At 53.4% G+C, this 17,095-nt stretch overlaps 1 protein-coding gene across 1 annotated transcript in view; it reads right to left on the minus strand.

Moving 5' to 3' along the window:
• POLE (DNA polymerase epsilon, catalytic subunit) overlaps positions 1 to 16,610 on the minus strand; it is a 30,463-nt gene extending 13,853 nt beyond the window's left edge. The window contains exons 1-26 of the mRNA XM_075516507.1: positions 16,520 to 16,610; positions 16,132 to 16,405; positions 15,549 to 16,065; positions 15,303 to 15,383; positions 15,179 to 15,223; positions 14,937 to 15,029; positions 14,221 to 14,375; positions 13,154 to 13,295; positions 12,745 to 12,825; positions 12,358 to 12,465; positions 11,815 to 11,925; positions 11,449 to 11,534; positions 10,761 to 10,880; positions 9,832 to 9,964; positions 9,046 to 9,159; positions 7,958 to 8,170; positions 6,929 to 7,036; positions 6,022 to 6,150; positions 5,529 to 5,631; positions 5,293 to 5,439; positions 4,543 to 4,688; positions 3,449 to 3,597; positions 2,958 to 3,050; positions 2,543 to 2,687; positions 1,879 to 2,036; positions 149 to 344 (exon numbers count right to left, since the gene is read on the minus strand). Coding sequence (XP_075372622.1) covers positions 149 to 344; positions 1,879 to 2,036; positions 2,543 to 2,687; positions 2,958 to 3,050; positions 3,449 to 3,597; positions 4,543 to 4,688; positions 5,293 to 5,439; positions 5,529 to 5,631; positions 6,022 to 6,150; positions 6,929 to 7,036; positions 7,958 to 8,170; positions 9,046 to 9,159; positions 9,832 to 9,964; positions 10,761 to 10,880; positions 11,449 to 11,534; positions 11,815 to 11,925; positions 12,358 to 12,465; positions 12,745 to 12,825; positions 13,154 to 13,295; positions 14,221 to 14,375; positions 14,937 to 15,029; positions 15,179 to 15,223; positions 15,303 to 15,383; positions 15,549 to 16,065; positions 16,132 to 16,405; positions 16,520 to 16,610 — 3,738 coding nt within the window. The remainder of the gene's footprint in view (positions 1 to 148; positions 345 to 1,878; positions 2,037 to 2,542; positions 2,688 to 2,957; positions 3,051 to 3,448; positions 3,598 to 4,542; positions 4,689 to 5,292; positions 5,440 to 5,528; positions 5,632 to 6,021; positions 6,151 to 6,928; positions 7,037 to 7,957; positions 8,171 to 9,045; positions 9,160 to 9,831; positions 9,965 to 10,760; positions 10,881 to 11,448; positions 11,535 to 11,814; positions 11,926 to 12,357; positions 12,466 to 12,744; positions 12,826 to 13,153; positions 13,296 to 14,220; positions 14,376 to 14,936; positions 15,030 to 15,178; positions 15,224 to 15,302; positions 15,384 to 15,548; positions 16,066 to 16,131; positions 16,406 to 16,519) is intronic.
• Positions 16,611 to 17,095: the final 485 nt, after the last annotated feature.

The following is a 17,095-nucleotide window of genomic DNA, read 5'->3' on the forward strand; positions in this document are numbered from 1 at the left end:
GCAGAAATAAGATGGAAGTGACCATCAGAGACACAGTGGACTTCACTCTGTGCAAGTGAAGTCCACCATCCCCACAGTGCCCGACCAGCTCTGACACTTCTTCTCCGGCTCCACCTCAAGAACACAGGATGTGCTGAGCTGTATTTACCTTGCTGTAGAGCACATCTAGCCAGTAATCGGCCACCTTGGCCACAGAAGCGTAGACCTCCTCCAGGGTGCTGCCTTTCAGAAAGGCTTCAAATACAGAAGACTGGAATATTTTCACCAGCTGCAGCTCTCCCCTGCGCTTCACCTCAAATCCCTTCAGCTCAGCCAGGGACCCGTCCTCGTTGAATACCGCATACCTAGGAGACACAGCGTGGGCAAAACCTGGCCTGTGCCAAGGGACATGTCCTTCAGGATCCCGCTGGTGTCCCTCCTGCCAGGGCACTTCTCTCCATGCCACCACGCCATCATCTGGCATGTTCAACAGAGCTGCAGTGCTCGGCACTAGGATGATCTTGGAATATCCACAGCTGCTCTACCAACCGTTTCAACTTGGTCTGCAAAAGCACGTCAGCTCGTGCCCCAGCTCATCCATACCGACTGGGAGAATGATCTTAATTGCACACAAGTAAAGGGTGGGAGGTGAGAGCCCGGGTGGGGAAATGGAGGAAGATGTTAGGAGGGGGTTTAGAGAGAAGGAAACTTTGTCAGCTCAGATTGCAAAGGGGTTCAGAGGAAACTGGATGTAGCCATGACACAACTATAGGAACACTCCTCTCTCCTTTTCTCTTGTTTTTTTTTGGGTTTTTTTTTTTTGTTTGTTTGTTTTGTTTTGTTTTTTTTTTCATTTCACAGCCCTGCCAATTATTTGTATGTCTCAAGAAAAACCTTATGGGAACATCAGCTAAGAGAAGAGAGGGAATACTCAAACCTACATCACTTGGCCAGCCCTTCTCCCACCTGACCATGTTCCTGTGGGCACAGCCTTCTCTTCCTCCACTGACAATGGTGCCTGCCAGTCACCTCCAGGCTGTTTTGGTTGGAGAGTGACCAAGAAATAAACGCACTTGCTAACATCCCTGAACTACAAGAAACCAAGAGGCCCTGAGATAAGAGTCCTGCGAGCAGAGCCCCTTCAGTGCTTTGCATCACCTTGACTCCTGTGGCAGAGATTCAGTGCTTGCAGAAAGGCACTGACAGGAGACGGTGGATGCTGGAGCTTGTCCAATGGGGCATTAAGCACAAAGAAGCACAGAGCTGTAAGGACAGAGGGTACTGGAGGGCAGCAACAGCATTTCTTGGAGCCAGACCCGGGTCTGTGGGCACCCCTCTAAGCTAGTGGTTGCTACTGCTCTAGCTCGTGTCCCTGTTTAGGAGGCTGCAGAGTAATCAGTGAAGTTTGAGTACAACTGTCCTATAATGTGACAGTAATGGCAGGACCTGTTTCTTCTTCCAGATGGAGGAGGAAGGGGAGACATCTAGGAGAAGCACTACTGGAGGTCTGTGAACTCTGAGAGATGGGAAGGCAGGAACTGGTGAGTTTAAACAGATTAGGTTGAATATAAGCAGTATTAGAAGTCCTCAGCAGGAAAGTCAAAGTTCTCCTGCACACCTCAGAGCCAAACAGAGAGATTGTGTCTGGTCACCAAGTTCGAGAAATGTTGTTTTGCTGTTATCTTCTAAAATTTATTGCCATAGTATGGCACTGGAGGCAAGCGCATAGCTGGATTCAGAGATGATCTGGTGTAAGGAACTTGCCATTTAAAGCCAGCGAATCAAGCATGCTGCCAGCTCCAGGGGCACGGACCAACATGCCCCACATGCATGAAGGGAAAGAGACCCTCAATCTGTTGCCTGGGGGAACTGATAATATTTCAAGCTTTGAAGTCTCACCTTTTCTTCAGCTTCTTGCCCTCCTCCTTGGAAGCTGGGAGGATCATGGCCAGGTATGGTCCATCTACTTCAAAAAAGATGCTGTTCTCCGAGCGTGTGACGTAGGTGAGAGATGCTGGGTCCTGCAGTTCCTGGTACTGATCATTTGTGAAGCCTTCCTACAGGCACAGCCCCAGGAGAACAGCTTCACTCAACAGCTGGTCTGGTACACCAAGAGATGCACCTCAGACACGCCCTGCCCAAAGGGATCACTGAGCACCCCTCTGAAAGCTACAGCACAATTTAGGACTCAAAAATCAAAACATCTGACCTGCCTGTTGAGAAGAAAAGTGCTTTGGACCCTAAAATTATATTCCTTTTGTCTTACAGAAGCTGGAACAAGCAGAGGATGGGTTTGGACCTTGCTCTAGTCTGGACTCCCAGCCTGCACAGATGAGCATTCACCAACCCTGGCTTCTTACACACCACCCTCTCTGCTGCAGGGATACTGGAGCCTCTCCCTCCGCTCAGATGCTCTCCGGGGCAGAGAGCAGCTGTGCAGCAAGCAGGGCCATCAGCCCCAAGGGAATGATGAAAGATGGAAGAGAGGCCCTCCTCCCTTGTCAGTCCTCCACCTCCTTTTTCCCCAGAGTGCAGAGCTGGCCTGGATGGGTGCAAGACTCACCTTCACCAGGATGTTCAGCATGGCGCCTGGGTAGGAGATTGTCACCTTCGGCTTCTTGGCATTGGTTGACTTGATGACAAAGTTCTCTGGGAAGCTGTTGGGGAGGACACACCAAATCCCATCGGTATCCAGTTCCAGAGGTCTCCTAAGGAAGGAAAGAAGGTCACCGTCAGGAGGAGAGTGGATGATAGGTGAGGATCAGCTCTATGTCCCCCATAAAGGCAGAGGCAGCCTGTTGCATCCACTCTCCAGTCCCTTCTGCAAAGCGAACCATCATAATACAACAGAATAACCACAGCAGCGTCAGAAATCTGAACCTTCAACATTAACTGCTGAAAGCTCAGGTGTTTAATGTGCTCCCACATCTGTCCCAGATGCGGACAGACCTTTCTTCCTCAGCTCAGCACATACTCACCCAATCTGCTCGATCAGTTCCCTGGCCTGGGTGATGATATTCGCTCCCGTGAAGCAGACGATGCCAGCCATTTCCATAGAGTACCAGCGAGCTCTGTGAGCAGAGGAGTCAAACTGAAGAGCATGAAGTGCTCTCTCCCAAACCCAGCTATGGAAAGGGCAGGAGGATCTCCAGAGGAAGAAGGGCAAGAAACACATCAACAGTGGCCCTCAGTAGATTGTTCTCCTTGCCCTAGTTACAATGCTTCAGAAAAGCTGGAAACCCACTAACAGATAAGATTCCCATCACTTACACCCAACACTTAATGTCTGGCAGGAGTCTCCAGGATGAGAAGTCATTAGTGGAAGCAAGAGGAGAGTGTTACAGGCAGCACCCACCTTCATCCTGGTGCTTCAGAAGCAGGTGAAGCAAGTGACAGCCTCTCTAGGACAGTCCCAGTTTCCAAGGGTCCTCTCCAGAGGACCCCAGCATGGCCCAGGGGGGAGACTCACCCTTTCCGCATGACATAGCCATAGAAAGAGTTGAGGATGCACTTGTGGGCCAGCTGCAGGGAGTCATACAGGATTTCCATGTTCTTGCAGCGCTTCACTTCAGAGGCATCTCCTGCCTCCACCGCTGCAGACAGCTTCTTCTTCCACACCTGCAAGCCACAGGCAGAGTCAGGATGATCCCACACATCACTACTGGTGGTATTCACCTGGTTCCCCCTCAGTCCCAGTATAGCATTACAACTCTAGAACAGTATCTTTGCCAAAGATCAGTAGCACGAGCTAAACATTCCTTTTTCTTCTGCAACAGAGGAGGAGTTGGCCAGAGGCACTTTGCCACACGGTGGGAAGGACCTGCAGCACCAACCATAACTCCGACTGTGACGATCAGAATTCAACCAGCAACGGCAGCACTGCCCGCCTGCATCAGCTATGCTGCAGCACATGTGTGCAGGCAAGAACCGAATATACTGCCTACAGCAATTGGTGATGTCTGGCTAAACAGCAGAACTGCCTGTGTAGAAAAAGCCGCTTGGCCAGCTCTGTGATTCACAGCTGAAGAGGCAGCTGGGAGTAACCACAAAGCAAACAGCTCATTAATTAACTCTGCCAGAGGTAGAGTCCCAGGGCCTCGTCCTTGCCTTCAACACACTCCAAGAATAACATGCCCTGGTCTCCTCTAGGATGAACCTCAACCAGCAGAGAACTAGAACGTCCTCCTGGAATCAACTGTTCCTTAACCCAAGGTCTAGACCTTGCTTCTCAGCTTGTCTCTTTTCTCCATGTAGGAAGAATGCCCCAGGCTGAACCTGGCCAGATCAGATATATCAGAACAGAGACTAGCTGAGGATTTGCTAAACCCCGTGAAAACTGGAGATGCAGCTTTGTTTCCAACAGCACACACAGAGACAGTAAATGTTGTGGCAGCAGCCATTGAAGATTTGGCAGTGAGAAGCCACAGCTGTCAGGAGCTCCACCATGTCCTTCTCGAATACAAAGGCTGAATAGAGCAATCCTTTAGGGCTTGGGTTTTCAGTGAGAGATGAGAGGTCCTCAGCCTTGGCAAGACAAGTTAAACCAGAAGTTGAGCTCGGTACCTTGTGCAGCCCCTTGAACTCGTAGCGGCGGTCCCTGAAAGCTCGCACTGTGTCCACATAGAAAGAGTTCTCTCGCTGGCAGATGGTGGTGACTCGTTCCTCCACCTTGGTGACGTGGATCTTCTTGTATGCCTTGCGGCAGTAATCTAGCCAAGGGAAGAAGCAGAGGGAGCTTCTCAGGGATGGGCAGTTTGGACAGAGAGACATCTAAGCATCAGGCACAGGTGAGTGGGGAGACAGTCCTACTGCAAAGGGAGGGGAAGGAAGACACCAGCATGGAGAGAAGCAGCACCTCGTTATGGAGATGCAGGGAGAGGTGGGGGAAATAAACTCATAATGATGCACGTATGGCCCATCCGCAAGCCCAGACTCTGCCCCCAGCCAGCTGGATGGTTCTGCTGAACAGCATCACTCCAGGTGATGGGATAACATTATGTTTCCCTTTCATTAACAGGCTTTAATTAGCAGCCTTCCAAAAAACGGAGGCATTCATGTTTCAGCTCAAATCCATGGCTCTCAACAGTCAAAAGGAGAAACACTGACACAGGCGCTGGTGCCTGGCTCCTCCTTCAGGAAGCACGCAGGAGCCTGCTGGAATCCTGGAGCAGGTCTGCCAAAGCATGGTCTGAGACCAGACCCAGTCTGAACTAACCCCACAGCCGTAAGAGAGGTAATTAATGGTGAGCACCACTCACAGTCTAGGTTGCAAACACTGCTCCAGATTGTGATGTTGATTTTTTTTTTTTTTACCTGCCAGTCGCTTTTTCTCGTACTTGGCCTGTTCTTCCCGGGAGAGCTCGTGGAAGGCACGGGGTGCTCCCTCAGGGGACAGCGGGGGGAACTTCTCTGACTCCAGCTGCTGCTGGATGCGGTGATACTCACTGCGGCTGGCAGGCACTGCAGAGAAGGACAGCTATCAGTTTCCCAGAGGGAGGAATTCGTCTCCATCTCTGTGGGTTGGACTGCACAGTCCTTACTGTACTTACTGAACTCTCCTCTCCACTGCCAAGTCATCCGGCGCTGACAGTTGGCACCTGGCTTGTTGAAGTCACAGGCAGCACACGTGGCCTCATCCACCATGGCTGAGGGCTGGACACAAGTAAGAGACACACAGGTGTTAGAGGGGACAGCTCTCCAAACAACAACTCACACCAGAACAGGCGCTGGGTGGCAGAAGAGCATAGGTATGAACATCAGAGATGGTACTCAGTGAGTTCTCCTTTCCAGAGCCTTTTGGGAACACAAAACCTGCAAAAACAATAGCTTTTTTTTGGGGGGAAGAGTCCTAGCTAAAGTTGTAGCTCAACCTCTGCAAGACCTGGCATCTGTGGCAGCTTGACTGAATTTCATACCCAGCCTTATCTGATCCCCCTGCCCTGAGCAGTAAGTTCAGCCCTTGCCATTAAGGGGATCCAATCAGAGGGACCACCAAGGTCATCTGAAAGACAAATTAGGAGAGACAAGGTTGACGTTACCCACCTGCAACCTGTTGGTCAGAATGATGTTGGGGTACATGGCCCCCACGTCTAGATGGTAGATAAGAGGACACTCAATTCTGTTTGGAACATCCTTCAGGGAATTCAGTTTGACCTTGATTTCATCACAAACCTGTGGTGAGACAAAAAGAAGTGAAACTCAGACAGGAAGGAGTTAATGAGTCAAATACTTGTTGAATTTGGTTCTTTACTCCTGCACAGGGACACCTGCCACTGACTCTGGGGAAGGATTTGAAGGACCAAAGGAGCAGCATCAGGGACTCCTCAACCACCAGTACTTCAGGTTTTGTTTTGGACCTCCACGGTAGGCTTTATCTGTAGGGGTATGTGGAAGGTGAGAGCAGCTACTTCCTAAAGCTCACTCGATCAATGATCTTTTCAGTGCAAATGGGTTAATGGTGACAACAGCAAAGACCCCAAGTCCCCAGTCACTGACTGATGATGCCCTCCAAGAAACTTCAGACTCGGCTTTGGAGAGGGGCGACCTGCACTTTGTAGCCAATAAGAAGCAGGGAACAAGAAGAACATGAATCTTTGGGATATCTGAGGGGTCTGTCTTCTCACTAAATCTCTTCCCAGATCTCTCAGAGCTTTGCTCCTGGTTGAACCTGCAAAGGGGAAAGCAGGAACTGCGTCCCTCAGCCAGGGTAGAGACCTTGAATCCCCAGGCTGGGCTCCAGTAACTGGGCAGGGGGGTTCTGGCTCGGGCTGCTGGAGGTGGTGGCTGCTTATAACATCCCTTAACAATATCTACTGTGCAGGTACCCATAGATGGGCTTCTTGGTCTCCGCAGAGCATAAAATGAACGTAAACAGGCACTTTAAAGCTGCAGCCCCAGCCTGGCAGCTCAGCCCTCCCTGCCAAGCCCAGCCATGCGATGGGCGACATACCTCCTGGAAGTTGGTGACTTGATCCAATGGCAAATGCTCCTCCTCCTCAATGGCGTGCCGCAGCGTCTTCTCCACATGCTGCACCAGGAAGTCGAAGGCAGCAGGATTCTGCAGGGGCATGGGGTCGGCACTGAGACCATGGGCAGCCGTCCCCGGCTGCAGGCTGGCAGCTCCTGCCCTGCTGCCCATGTCCCTGCCTGACTTGGGGAGCTCTAAGCATGGCCCTGCAGCATAGGGCAGCATATTGAGGCACGGGCAGTGTCTAGACCACTGACACCAGGTCAAAAAAAAAAAAGGCAACAAAGGGAAGAGACAAGGCCAGGTAATGAGAAGACAGTTGCATTTGTGTTTGGTAGTGCAGCACCTCTCATGGTTGCACGCTGGCTGGTGCAAGCGTCCAAAGATTCAGACTTAGTCCAGATCGTTTTATACACCCAGTGCGTGCTCCCCCACGATTATTCACTAGATCATATCCACCAAAATATCCCGCACTAAGTGCGATGCATCACACAGCAGAGAGTGAAGCTGCCTCTGACAACTTAAGAGTCTGTGAGCACAACACAGGCATGAAGCAGGGCAAGGGGGAGGTGATGGAGACAGCAGCATGAACCAGAAACAGGTGAAAGATGCCCAGGAAGGGTTCAGAAGAAGCTTAGTTCAGGTGTGAGAAGGGCAGAGGGAGGACAGGACCCCAAGGGGACAGAGGCATATCTTCCGAGAACCACTGGCTCGAAACCAAACCGAAAACCCCACTTCACTCTCCCTTGCTGTCAACAAGGTCCGGCTTGCTTCCAGTATGCAATACATATCACGCTTGCTCTCCCAGTGAAGCACAGATGGCCACTCAGAGGCCTCCTCCCATCCCTTCCCAGCCCAGCTCCATGCAGCTTCAGGTGCTCAAGGTCTCCTGAAGCATGACAGGTATTGCCCAAGCCCAGCAGGGACACACGGGAGGTGTTAACACCAGTGGAGAGTTATTACTCACCACCATGCTCCGTGAGGACAAGGGTTGGCTGCGTGGCCCCTTACCATTTTGAAGCGGCAGGGGATGTCACTGCGGAAGACCCCAGATTCCAACGCTTCCACGTGGCCTCCCACGTACGTCTCCGAGTCCAGCACATGGCCATCTTCTGTAAGTTTGTTGAATTCCTGCTCCTGCTTGTTGGGGAAGATGATGTTGGCATGATAGGCCTGAACCATCAGCAGTGCCTCGCACAGTGTCCCAGATCCTTTTCTTAACACCTGCAGGAGAGACATCAAAGCTGGTTTTAACCTCAAAGAGTAGATTTAGATTAGATAGAAGGAAGAAATTCTTTATTATGAGGGTGGTGAGACACTGGAACAGGTTGCCCAGAGAAGCTGTGGATGCCCCATCCCTGGAAGTGTTCATGGTCAGGTTGGACAGGGCTTTGAGCAACCTGATCTAGTGGAAGGTGTCCCTGCCATGGCAGGGGGGTTGGAGTAGATGATCTTTGAAGGTCCCTTCCAACTCAAACTATTCTATAATTCAGCAAGAAGCGCTGTACCAGCGCTGGTAGGACCGGACTGGCCTTACAGCCACATCAGCATGCTGGACTGCTTCAGCTGGTGACACGCGTGCGACTGCACAGTGGGCAGTGCTGCAGCCCACAGCAAGGACGATGGGCTATGGAGCAGTGCAAAGACCTCCAGACCTCTGCTGCCATCATCTCCTGACACTATCCGCTGTCAAGCACCTTTGTAAGTTAAACCAGGTGGGGACAGAGGGACATTTCCTACATGCTTAGCACAGACAGCTTCCTAACCATCCTCCCTACAGCTGACAACAGCCATCAGGAGACCCAGCTTTGCATGACCACGACTGCAAGTAAACTTGGCTGAGCATGGAGCATCAGCCATACTTTCTTGCTCCAGCCCTGTACTGCCAGCCCTCAGGTCTCTTGTTCTGAGGCACCTCAAAACACCCCAGGGCTGTGGAGAGAAAGGAGTAGCCTCCAAATCCACCCTCCCTCCCTCCCTGACATGGATGGGAAAGTGCCTGGGCAGTGGGAATCAGGTCCGTGGCCAGAGCGTTCCTGCAGCATGGGAGACGTGGCTCTCCATCCAGCAAAAGAAATCAATTTCAGGAGTGCACCCACCTCATCAGGCTCCATGGGAATGATGGTACACAAGGCAAAAATGAAAGGATGCACATACTTCATATACATGTAATAGGTAGCAACTGCGTCAGACACTGAATACGTGGCCAGGGTCTGTCAGGGAAGGGTGAGAGGCAAATTAATCCCAATCACATGTGATAGAGCAGCTCAATGACAATAATCTTTCATTGCTTCCTGCTGGACACGCTCCTATCAGCAGGAAGAAGGGAAAGGTGTATTTCTCCGTATCCTAGGTTGTAAAGAATAATCTGTTTGCTTCCGAGGACATCCTGCTCTAGCTCTAATTACACAGCGATACATCAGCTTTGAATGAGAAGAAATGGGGAGGATGAGCTCATGGCACAGATGCTGCCCCATTTGGGAATCAGGAGGCTGCTCCAGGGCTTCAGCAGAAATCCTCTGCCCACGACACCTGGAGCACTAAGCCTATTTCTTGTCCCTCCAGCAAGTCATGGCTCTGGTGTTTCTGATTTAGGTGGTGCCTGCGACCTCACATTGAGGTAAATAAATAAAGAAAATACACAGTGCGATGCCAGTGCTAGAACCATTTCAAAGAAATCCTGTTCTTTCTCCCCACAAGCTCAAGTGCTTCTAAGGCATCGGCAATCTGGGGAGACAGATTGAGTTAATTTCTCAAAACCCACTGCATTAAGCAAAAACATTTTTTAACACTTTAACTTAAAGATTCAATCATATTGCAGCTCCTCTAGGCTCATTTTCCAATTGCTCAGAGGAGATACATAAGGGAATGTAGGGAGGGAATACCTGAGGCTCTTCCGTAGCCATCCGGCACATCTCTTCAGGGTCCAGCTCCACTGGATCGTAACCCAGTTTTGCTTTAGCTGCTGCTTTCAGGTTGTGACTTCCCACTGGGAGGTAACTGTCTCTCTTCACCCACCTGGACAGAATCATGAAAATATCAGTTTGTGCAGAGAAACCAGCCCTGCCTTTCAAAAAGGGGCTCAGGCTTGCAAACTGGACCTCGATTGCAAAGGGAACCTCTCACCAAGGACAGCCAAGAGCCGAGTATCCAAGCGCAGAGAAGTAAGAGGCTACCCAGCTTCAGATATCCTGCATCTCTACCAATGCACTTAAATCCCAACCAGGACAAACCCTACTATCCATACCATCACCACTGCTCAGAATTACCACCTTCCAACTCCCTCAGTGGCTTTAAGATAAACATTTAACCACTGGAGGAGACACCACCAGGACTGCAAGGACAGCCAGCCACCCTCTAAAGTCCAGACACTGCTCCAGTGCAGGAAACCCACATAAAAACTCCAACTTCTCTCTCTCTCCCATGCATGCACATGTCCTTTCCTCTTCTGGCTGTGCCAGGAGGCTCTTGGGTTAGGTTATGGTCCCTTCCCCACTCCAATGGCCTGATCTTATCCCACCCTTTCTCTGCTCCCCCAAATCAGACCTCAAATGCCTGAGGTCAACCACCAGCAGGCTGCAGGGAGAGAGACAGCCCTGGTAGCCCTTCATGGGGAATGCTTGGCAGCTTCTGCAGTATGCAGAGTGCCAAGGGGAAGCAGCACAATGGACTATCACGCCCGCCTAAGGAGGTGCGACACACGAAAGCTTCCAACAGACAGAAGGAGGACAGTATTCAAATACAACTGTAGGTATTCTGTATAAATTCAAGAGATAAAGATGCAGTTATATGGTAGAGGGGAAGCATTTGGTACCTTAGACAGTCCATGTGGATGCACTGGGATGCTTTGTACTCTCCCTGGCTGTCCTTCTGAAACCCAATTTCCTGATACATATTAATTCCATGAGCTGCTGCTCTTGCTTCCACAAAGGGCCTGGGGAAAGAGGCAATGTGAAGAGAAGGAACAGAACAGCCATTTCTCTTTGTCTCTGACAACGGTTTCACAACTGCTTTGTTACAAACTACCTAAATAATTTTTCTTGCGATTTATCTGTGGTATCTGGCCATGGGGAAAACTTCCTGCAGGACAGAATTGCAGCACGACCCAAGAGGCAAAGCTGCTTGCTTACATCCTGTACCAGGAGGTGGAGGCATGTGGTCCCTCTCCCCTTGCTTCCTGAAGGCTTGCCTGCACCCCCTTCCCCAATATCCTCCCGGTCTCTTCTGACCCTCTTCCTGCCCTCCCAAGACTGGGCTCATCCATACACCAACATTGCCACATCGACAAGGGTTTAAAGCAGCTCAGCCAAGCAGACAGGACTCTACAGAAGCTCCTACTTCCAAGCCAATGACCACAGGATTTGGTGAGGTGCTCAAACCGGCCAGACAGTCGGCATGGATCACACACCGTGTGAGCTATGGAAGGACGTAGAGGCTGGTACCTGACCCTACCCACAGCTCAGGTGACACCTTGCCAGCTTAGTTTTCATTCCTGATCTTACCAGTCAAAGAAGTCTCCATTGTACGTGACAATGATGGTGGGTTTGGTCTCCTGGACATGTTCAAACCACCTCTGGATTAAATGAGCCTAGGATGAAACAGAAGAGTAGAAAAGATATATATATAAAGTAACTTAATCTCTTCCACGGAGAGGTGGTGGATACCATACAGTTTACTCCACCCTTCCCCTCTCCTCCCCACCTAGCCCAAACCTGCCTCTCTTACCCTTATTACCAAGAAATGAAAGCATGACCAGCCCTGCTGGACCTACCACCTTCACCAGCGAGGCAGCCTACCACATGATTAGCTCTCTTTGGCCAACAAGAGCCCCAGGCAGGTAAAAAGTCTACTGGGCAGAACTGACTTACTTCATCTGGTTCGTTAAAGACACAAAATGGACCCTCATACTCCGGCTTGGGAGTAAACTCAAAGTCTTCAATATCCTCAGAGACAATCTCCCTGTTTGTGATCAGGTAGCCCTAGGGAGGTGACAAGGAGGCAGTTAGGAGGGCTTCACTTGCAGACAACCCGAAAATGCTGTCCAAACGAAGGGACGTTTTCCTCTTGAAAGCCAGAGCTTTTGTCAAGGGGAAACAACTGTTTGGGAGTCATCTGCTGAACCATCGCTGGCCATCGGCTAAGGAGGCCATGGGGAGACATGGGACAGCAGAGTTGTCCCTGTGCTCTCTAGGTTACTACTGCTCCCTCAGAGGAGCACCAGCAACCCGAGCTGGGTACCATGAAACTAAATATCTTATGCATCATTCAGACATTAATTTCATTTTCACAGCCACACACCAAGCAGCCAGCAGCAAGGCAAGCCTGGAGCGAGCTGGGTTGGAGGCGAAATGCTGGCTTGCTCCCCAGCTTCGCTGCTGGAGCATGGAGGAAACCACTCAGCTGTCCCTTACCTGCCCATCAATCATGTAGGAGATCATCATGATCTGGTCTGTCTCCGCATCAGGAAACTTCAAAGGGAGTTTGGTAGTTTCAATGTCAAAGGCAAGAACGACCGGATCCTGAGCAGGACCAAATCCATTAGAAGATATTCTAAAGCATTAAAGAGTTAAAGAGCGATTCCCATTAAGCCCAGTGCTAGCCCAGAAAGCAAACCAGACCCTCCCTCGTAATCATTTTTCTGCTTTATCAATGAAAAAATCATTACCCAAGCCCAGAAACAAAGCTTTTCCACTGCACACCATGGTATGACACCGGCAGCGCATCGGAAACCAGCTCCTCAGGGCGGACACACCAGCCATGCACCAGGACAGACTGACACCTGCCCGACCAATGCTCACCGGTCGCTCCACGAGGTCGTCTCGGCGGGTGATTTCGGGGGGGTAGGTGCTGCCCCGGTATCGCACGTTGTACCAGTGAGCCTGTCAAGAGAGGAGGGCGGGCAGTGCCTTACTGCGGGGCCAGCTCCTTGCATCACTTCTGTTTGGCAGCTGGGGACAGAGCTGCATGAATTAAATGCAGCCCAGAAGAAAGGCTGAAACTGTGGCTGTGCATCAATCATTTAACTGTTCTGCATGTTGTTAACTAAGGAGAAGGCGCAGCAGTACGGGTCTAAGCTTTACACATGAACTCATCATCACTGACACCTTTGCAAAGGTCCTCGAGAGAAAACCTTTCCGCCTTGCCTGCACTTCAGGAGTACAGCAGCAGGAAAGCAAAGCTCTTCCAGCTTCCCTATTCCTTACTTACCACGTGGATCTTCAGGTCAATAGAGAGGCGAACGTGGTAGGGTACGTCGTACTCCCGCATATCCACAATGTTGTCCATCTGGTTGGCAACCTTTCTGGAGGCCCCTTCCTCATCTGTGCTCAGGCTGCCTCCGCTCAGAGCGCTGCAAGGAGTGGAGCGAAGCAGCCGCCTTACCTGAGTGCGCATCTCTGCGGGCTTGGCTGCGAGGGACAGCCACGCGGCACTGGTGACACCCGGCAGCGGGAGTCAGTGACAAGAGAGGAGCGGATAGGAAACGCTTCCCCGCCATGTAACCACACTCTGCTTGCAGAGGCGTCCCCGGGATGGACAGCACACACAGTCCCGTCGCTCCTGTCTAAATTCACCTTTTCTCATGTTTGTGAGCTGTGTCTGCGCAGAAGTACAGGCAGACAAAACCCACACGTGCCTGTGTAATGAACAGTTCTTACAGCACTGGATTTATAAATATGGTAACAAGTCTAAGCATCACGAGGCAGCCTGGGAATCACTTTGAACAGGGACAGTACACGTTCCAAGTGAGCAGGGAGCACTCATTTTGCTTGGTTCTTCTCCCTCAAGTTTCAACTGAAATCAGACTTCAGGGCCAGGAAACCAAAGAGAGGGGCGAATTTTTCATGTGTATATTCTGCTTGACTTGAAAAACAAAGTTTCTTATTTTTTCTCTGTCTGCAACCGTTTCCAATCTTGTAAACAAGTGCCTGGCTTTTTATTCAGATAGAAAATATTTGTTGGGTTTTTTTCCCCTTTAGTCACAGCTAGAAGTAAGGTTGCCCAGTGCCTCTCAGTATCCTTTCTCAGGGGACAAGGAAGCTATTTGACCGGCGGGCAGAGGTACCACCATAGCACATCACATCCCAGAGGCTCTGAGGCCTCGTGATGTGCCGCACTGAGCTGGAAGAACCACCTCAGAGATGGGTGGCAGAGAGGCATAGCTGGGGTCAGACCCCAGGCAGAACAACATCTCTCTGTGGACAGCTAAGAAATAATCAAGGGAGCCTAATTATTAACACGAGGGACCGACCGGCCACCCCAAGGAGAGCTCCCACCTCGACAGCATGGCCGTGTAGACATCGCTCGCCTGGTCTCGCTCTCTGTTTTTCCTCACAGCAGGAGAGATCTCCTTCCGCACCTTCACCAAGTCATCCACTGTGTTGAAGGACAGCTTGATGTAGTTCCTTTTCAGGCCCACCAGGTGGTTTGGCTGCAAAGCAGCAAGACAACAGGGGAGATGAGTACTGAGGGATGGCCACCATAAAGAGAGGGTGGGGAAGGCAGGTAGAAGAATTGGCCAAAAAAGAGGTGCCAATGGGTGGGAGAGTCAAGCATCGAGAAGAGGCTCTGGTGGGCACGTCAGGGAGGAGTGCAAGAGCTGCACAGCAAGGGCCCAGCCAGCCCTGCTGCCTGTGCAGGCAGGACCACAAGCAGGATCCACCCAGGGAAGAGGAGGAAGAGCAGGTCAAGCATGAGCAGCACCCCCCTCCCACAGTACCCTCTCCTCCTCCAGTCATTCTTTCACTCTGCAGTTAGACATCTTGAACACACTGTGAAAGAGCTGATGTGCTCAAGGAGAGGAATGTAATTACTACCGACTATTGGCCATAACTAACCCGTTTCTGATAGGCACCACAAGCAGCACTAGGAGACTGAAGTCAAGCACACTGTTTCCCTTCCCTACTCAGTCCCTTCCTACTTCACTAGAGCTGTGCAAGGTCAAAAAAAACCCCACACTACTCAAGAGCACAGAGGGCAGAGGAATACAGACCAGGTCCAAGTCTTCTTTGGGAATAGTTTCCAGCTTTGCAATCTTCCCTTGGAACTTCTTGGAGAGGAAGGAGGACACTTCTCGCTCGCAACCCTGCCGAGAGACCCTGGGGCTGAGCAGCGTCGCTCTGTCCCTGGGAAGAAGACCGTCCCCAGGCAGGATGCCCAGGAGGTCTTGAGCTCCCCAGGGACCTGCTGTCCCCTTCCCTGGGGGCCTCAGCCCTCCCTGAGTCCCCTCCTCACCTTCTGAGTGGCGATGTAGAAGTAGGGCTTGTAGGGCAGGGCCACCTAGGAGAGAGCAGACGGGTGACAGCGGTGGGTCCCCTCGTGGGACCTTGCACCCCGCCCAGCCCCTCCGAGGGCCCACCTTGAAGCGGCTCCCGTCCTCCTGGATGAAGTAGTAGTCCACAGCACTCACTGACCGCCGGTCCTCGTCCAGCACCTCCGTCTGCCCACGGGCACCATGGACTCAGTGGAGTCTCTCCGTGAGACCCCTCAGACCCACCGGGGCCCCTCCACGGGACCTCCCCCCGGGCCCTACCGGGTCTCTCCGTGGGACCCCCCACCGTGCCCCATCGGTTGGCTGCTCGCCCCCCGCCCCGCCGGTCCGTACCGGGTGCATGTTGATGAGCCAGCCCGTCCGCTCGCCGGGCTCCGCTGGCCGCTCGAAGCCGAACAGCGCGTCCAGCCGGTCCGTGCGCTGCGATCGCTCCAGGCGCTTGAGAGCGGACAGCGCGGGGCCATCGTCCCTGCCAGACGCCGCGCCCTCAGCCCCCGCCGCCGGCTCCCGGGGCCCGCCCGCCCGCCGCCCCCGCCGCGCTCCCTCGGGGTCCCCGCCGCCGCCGCCCGGCTCGGCGCGCCGCCCGCCGCCCCGCAGCCCCATCCCGGCCCGGCCAGGCCCGGCCCCGCCCGGCGCGCCGCCGCGGAAGGAATTTCCCGCGCTGAGCCCGGTTCCCGCGAGAACGAACCCCCACCACTCCGCCCCGCGGCGAGAGCGCCAATCAGAGAGCGGCCCCGCCTCCCCCGCGGGTGCTCCCACCAATGCGGGGTGGAGAGCCCCGGCGCGCCACGCCACGCCCCCGGGCGCCCCCTTCCCGCCAGGCCCTGCCCGCCCAGCGGCGGTGCCGGGGCTGCCCGTGGCGGGCCCGGGCGGGGGGGGCCCCCGCGGCGGCTGGGGCGGAGCGGCTGCTGCGGGCGTGCAGCGGAGGCGGCCCGCTGCCCGCTCCTGGCTGCGAAGCTGAGTGCCCCCGGCCGACTGAGGCATGCCGGGGGAGCTCTCCCACAGCCCGAGAGGTGGAGGAGCAGGCCGGCACACCGCGCCTGTGCGCAGAGACGTAACGGCGTGGCCGCCGCCGGCGCTTCCCGCCGGGATCCCCCTGCCCGGCCGCTGGAGCCCAGGGACCCGGGTCCTGCCCAGGCTGGGGGAGGTGGCTCCCGCTTTCCCCTTTGCGGATTCAGCCAGCAGCGAAGCTGAGCGCGTGTCCCAGAGACACACGCATGGACACGCAGACACAGGACACACAGACGGCCACGGGCAAGGCGCTGCCGTCGTCAGCACCCACGCACAGGACCCACATCACGCACCAGCCCCGTCCCCTCCTCCTCCGGGCTGGCAGAGGTGGGAGCTCGCGATTACAGGCACACACACACTCGTGGGTCCCCCGAGCACCGGCATGGCCCCTCTGTCCTCCTGGCCCCCCTGCCTGGCCCCCAGCCCTCAGACGCACCCCATGATGGGTCCTTGACTTTCCAGCTGGTCCAGCTTGAATTTTGCTGGTGAATGCACAGGCACACCCCACACAGACCCGGTTTGGGGGGGATGCTCTCGCTCCCCACCAGACACAGGCTGTGACACACGGTTTGGCTCCAGGTGCACAGAGCCCCTCGTTCACCTCACATGGGTCCCCCCCAGTAGCTAGTTTTGGGGACACCATTCCCACCCCGTGGCTGGAGGTTAAAGACCCCCACTTACTCCAGTAGCTGCACTGGGACCCCACTCATTCTAGTAGGTTGTTGAAGGAGAAGCCGCTGCCCGAGCACTCACATGCCATTCACCACCCGACATCTGAACCGCTCAGACCGGAGTCCCTTCGCAGCGGCAGCCCCACGGAGCTGACGGCTGCCCCTGTTTAACTTCTCACTCACACACACACTTGCTCT

The sequence above is a fragment of the Mycteria americana genome, chromosome 13 (assembly GCF_035582795.1).
Source record: "Mycteria americana isolate JAX WOST 10 ecotype Jacksonville Zoo and Gardens chromosome 13, USCA_MyAme_1.0, whole genome shotgun sequence".
Classification (NCBI taxonomy): Eukaryota; Metazoa; Chordata; class Aves; order Ciconiiformes; family Ciconiidae; genus Mycteria; species Mycteria americana.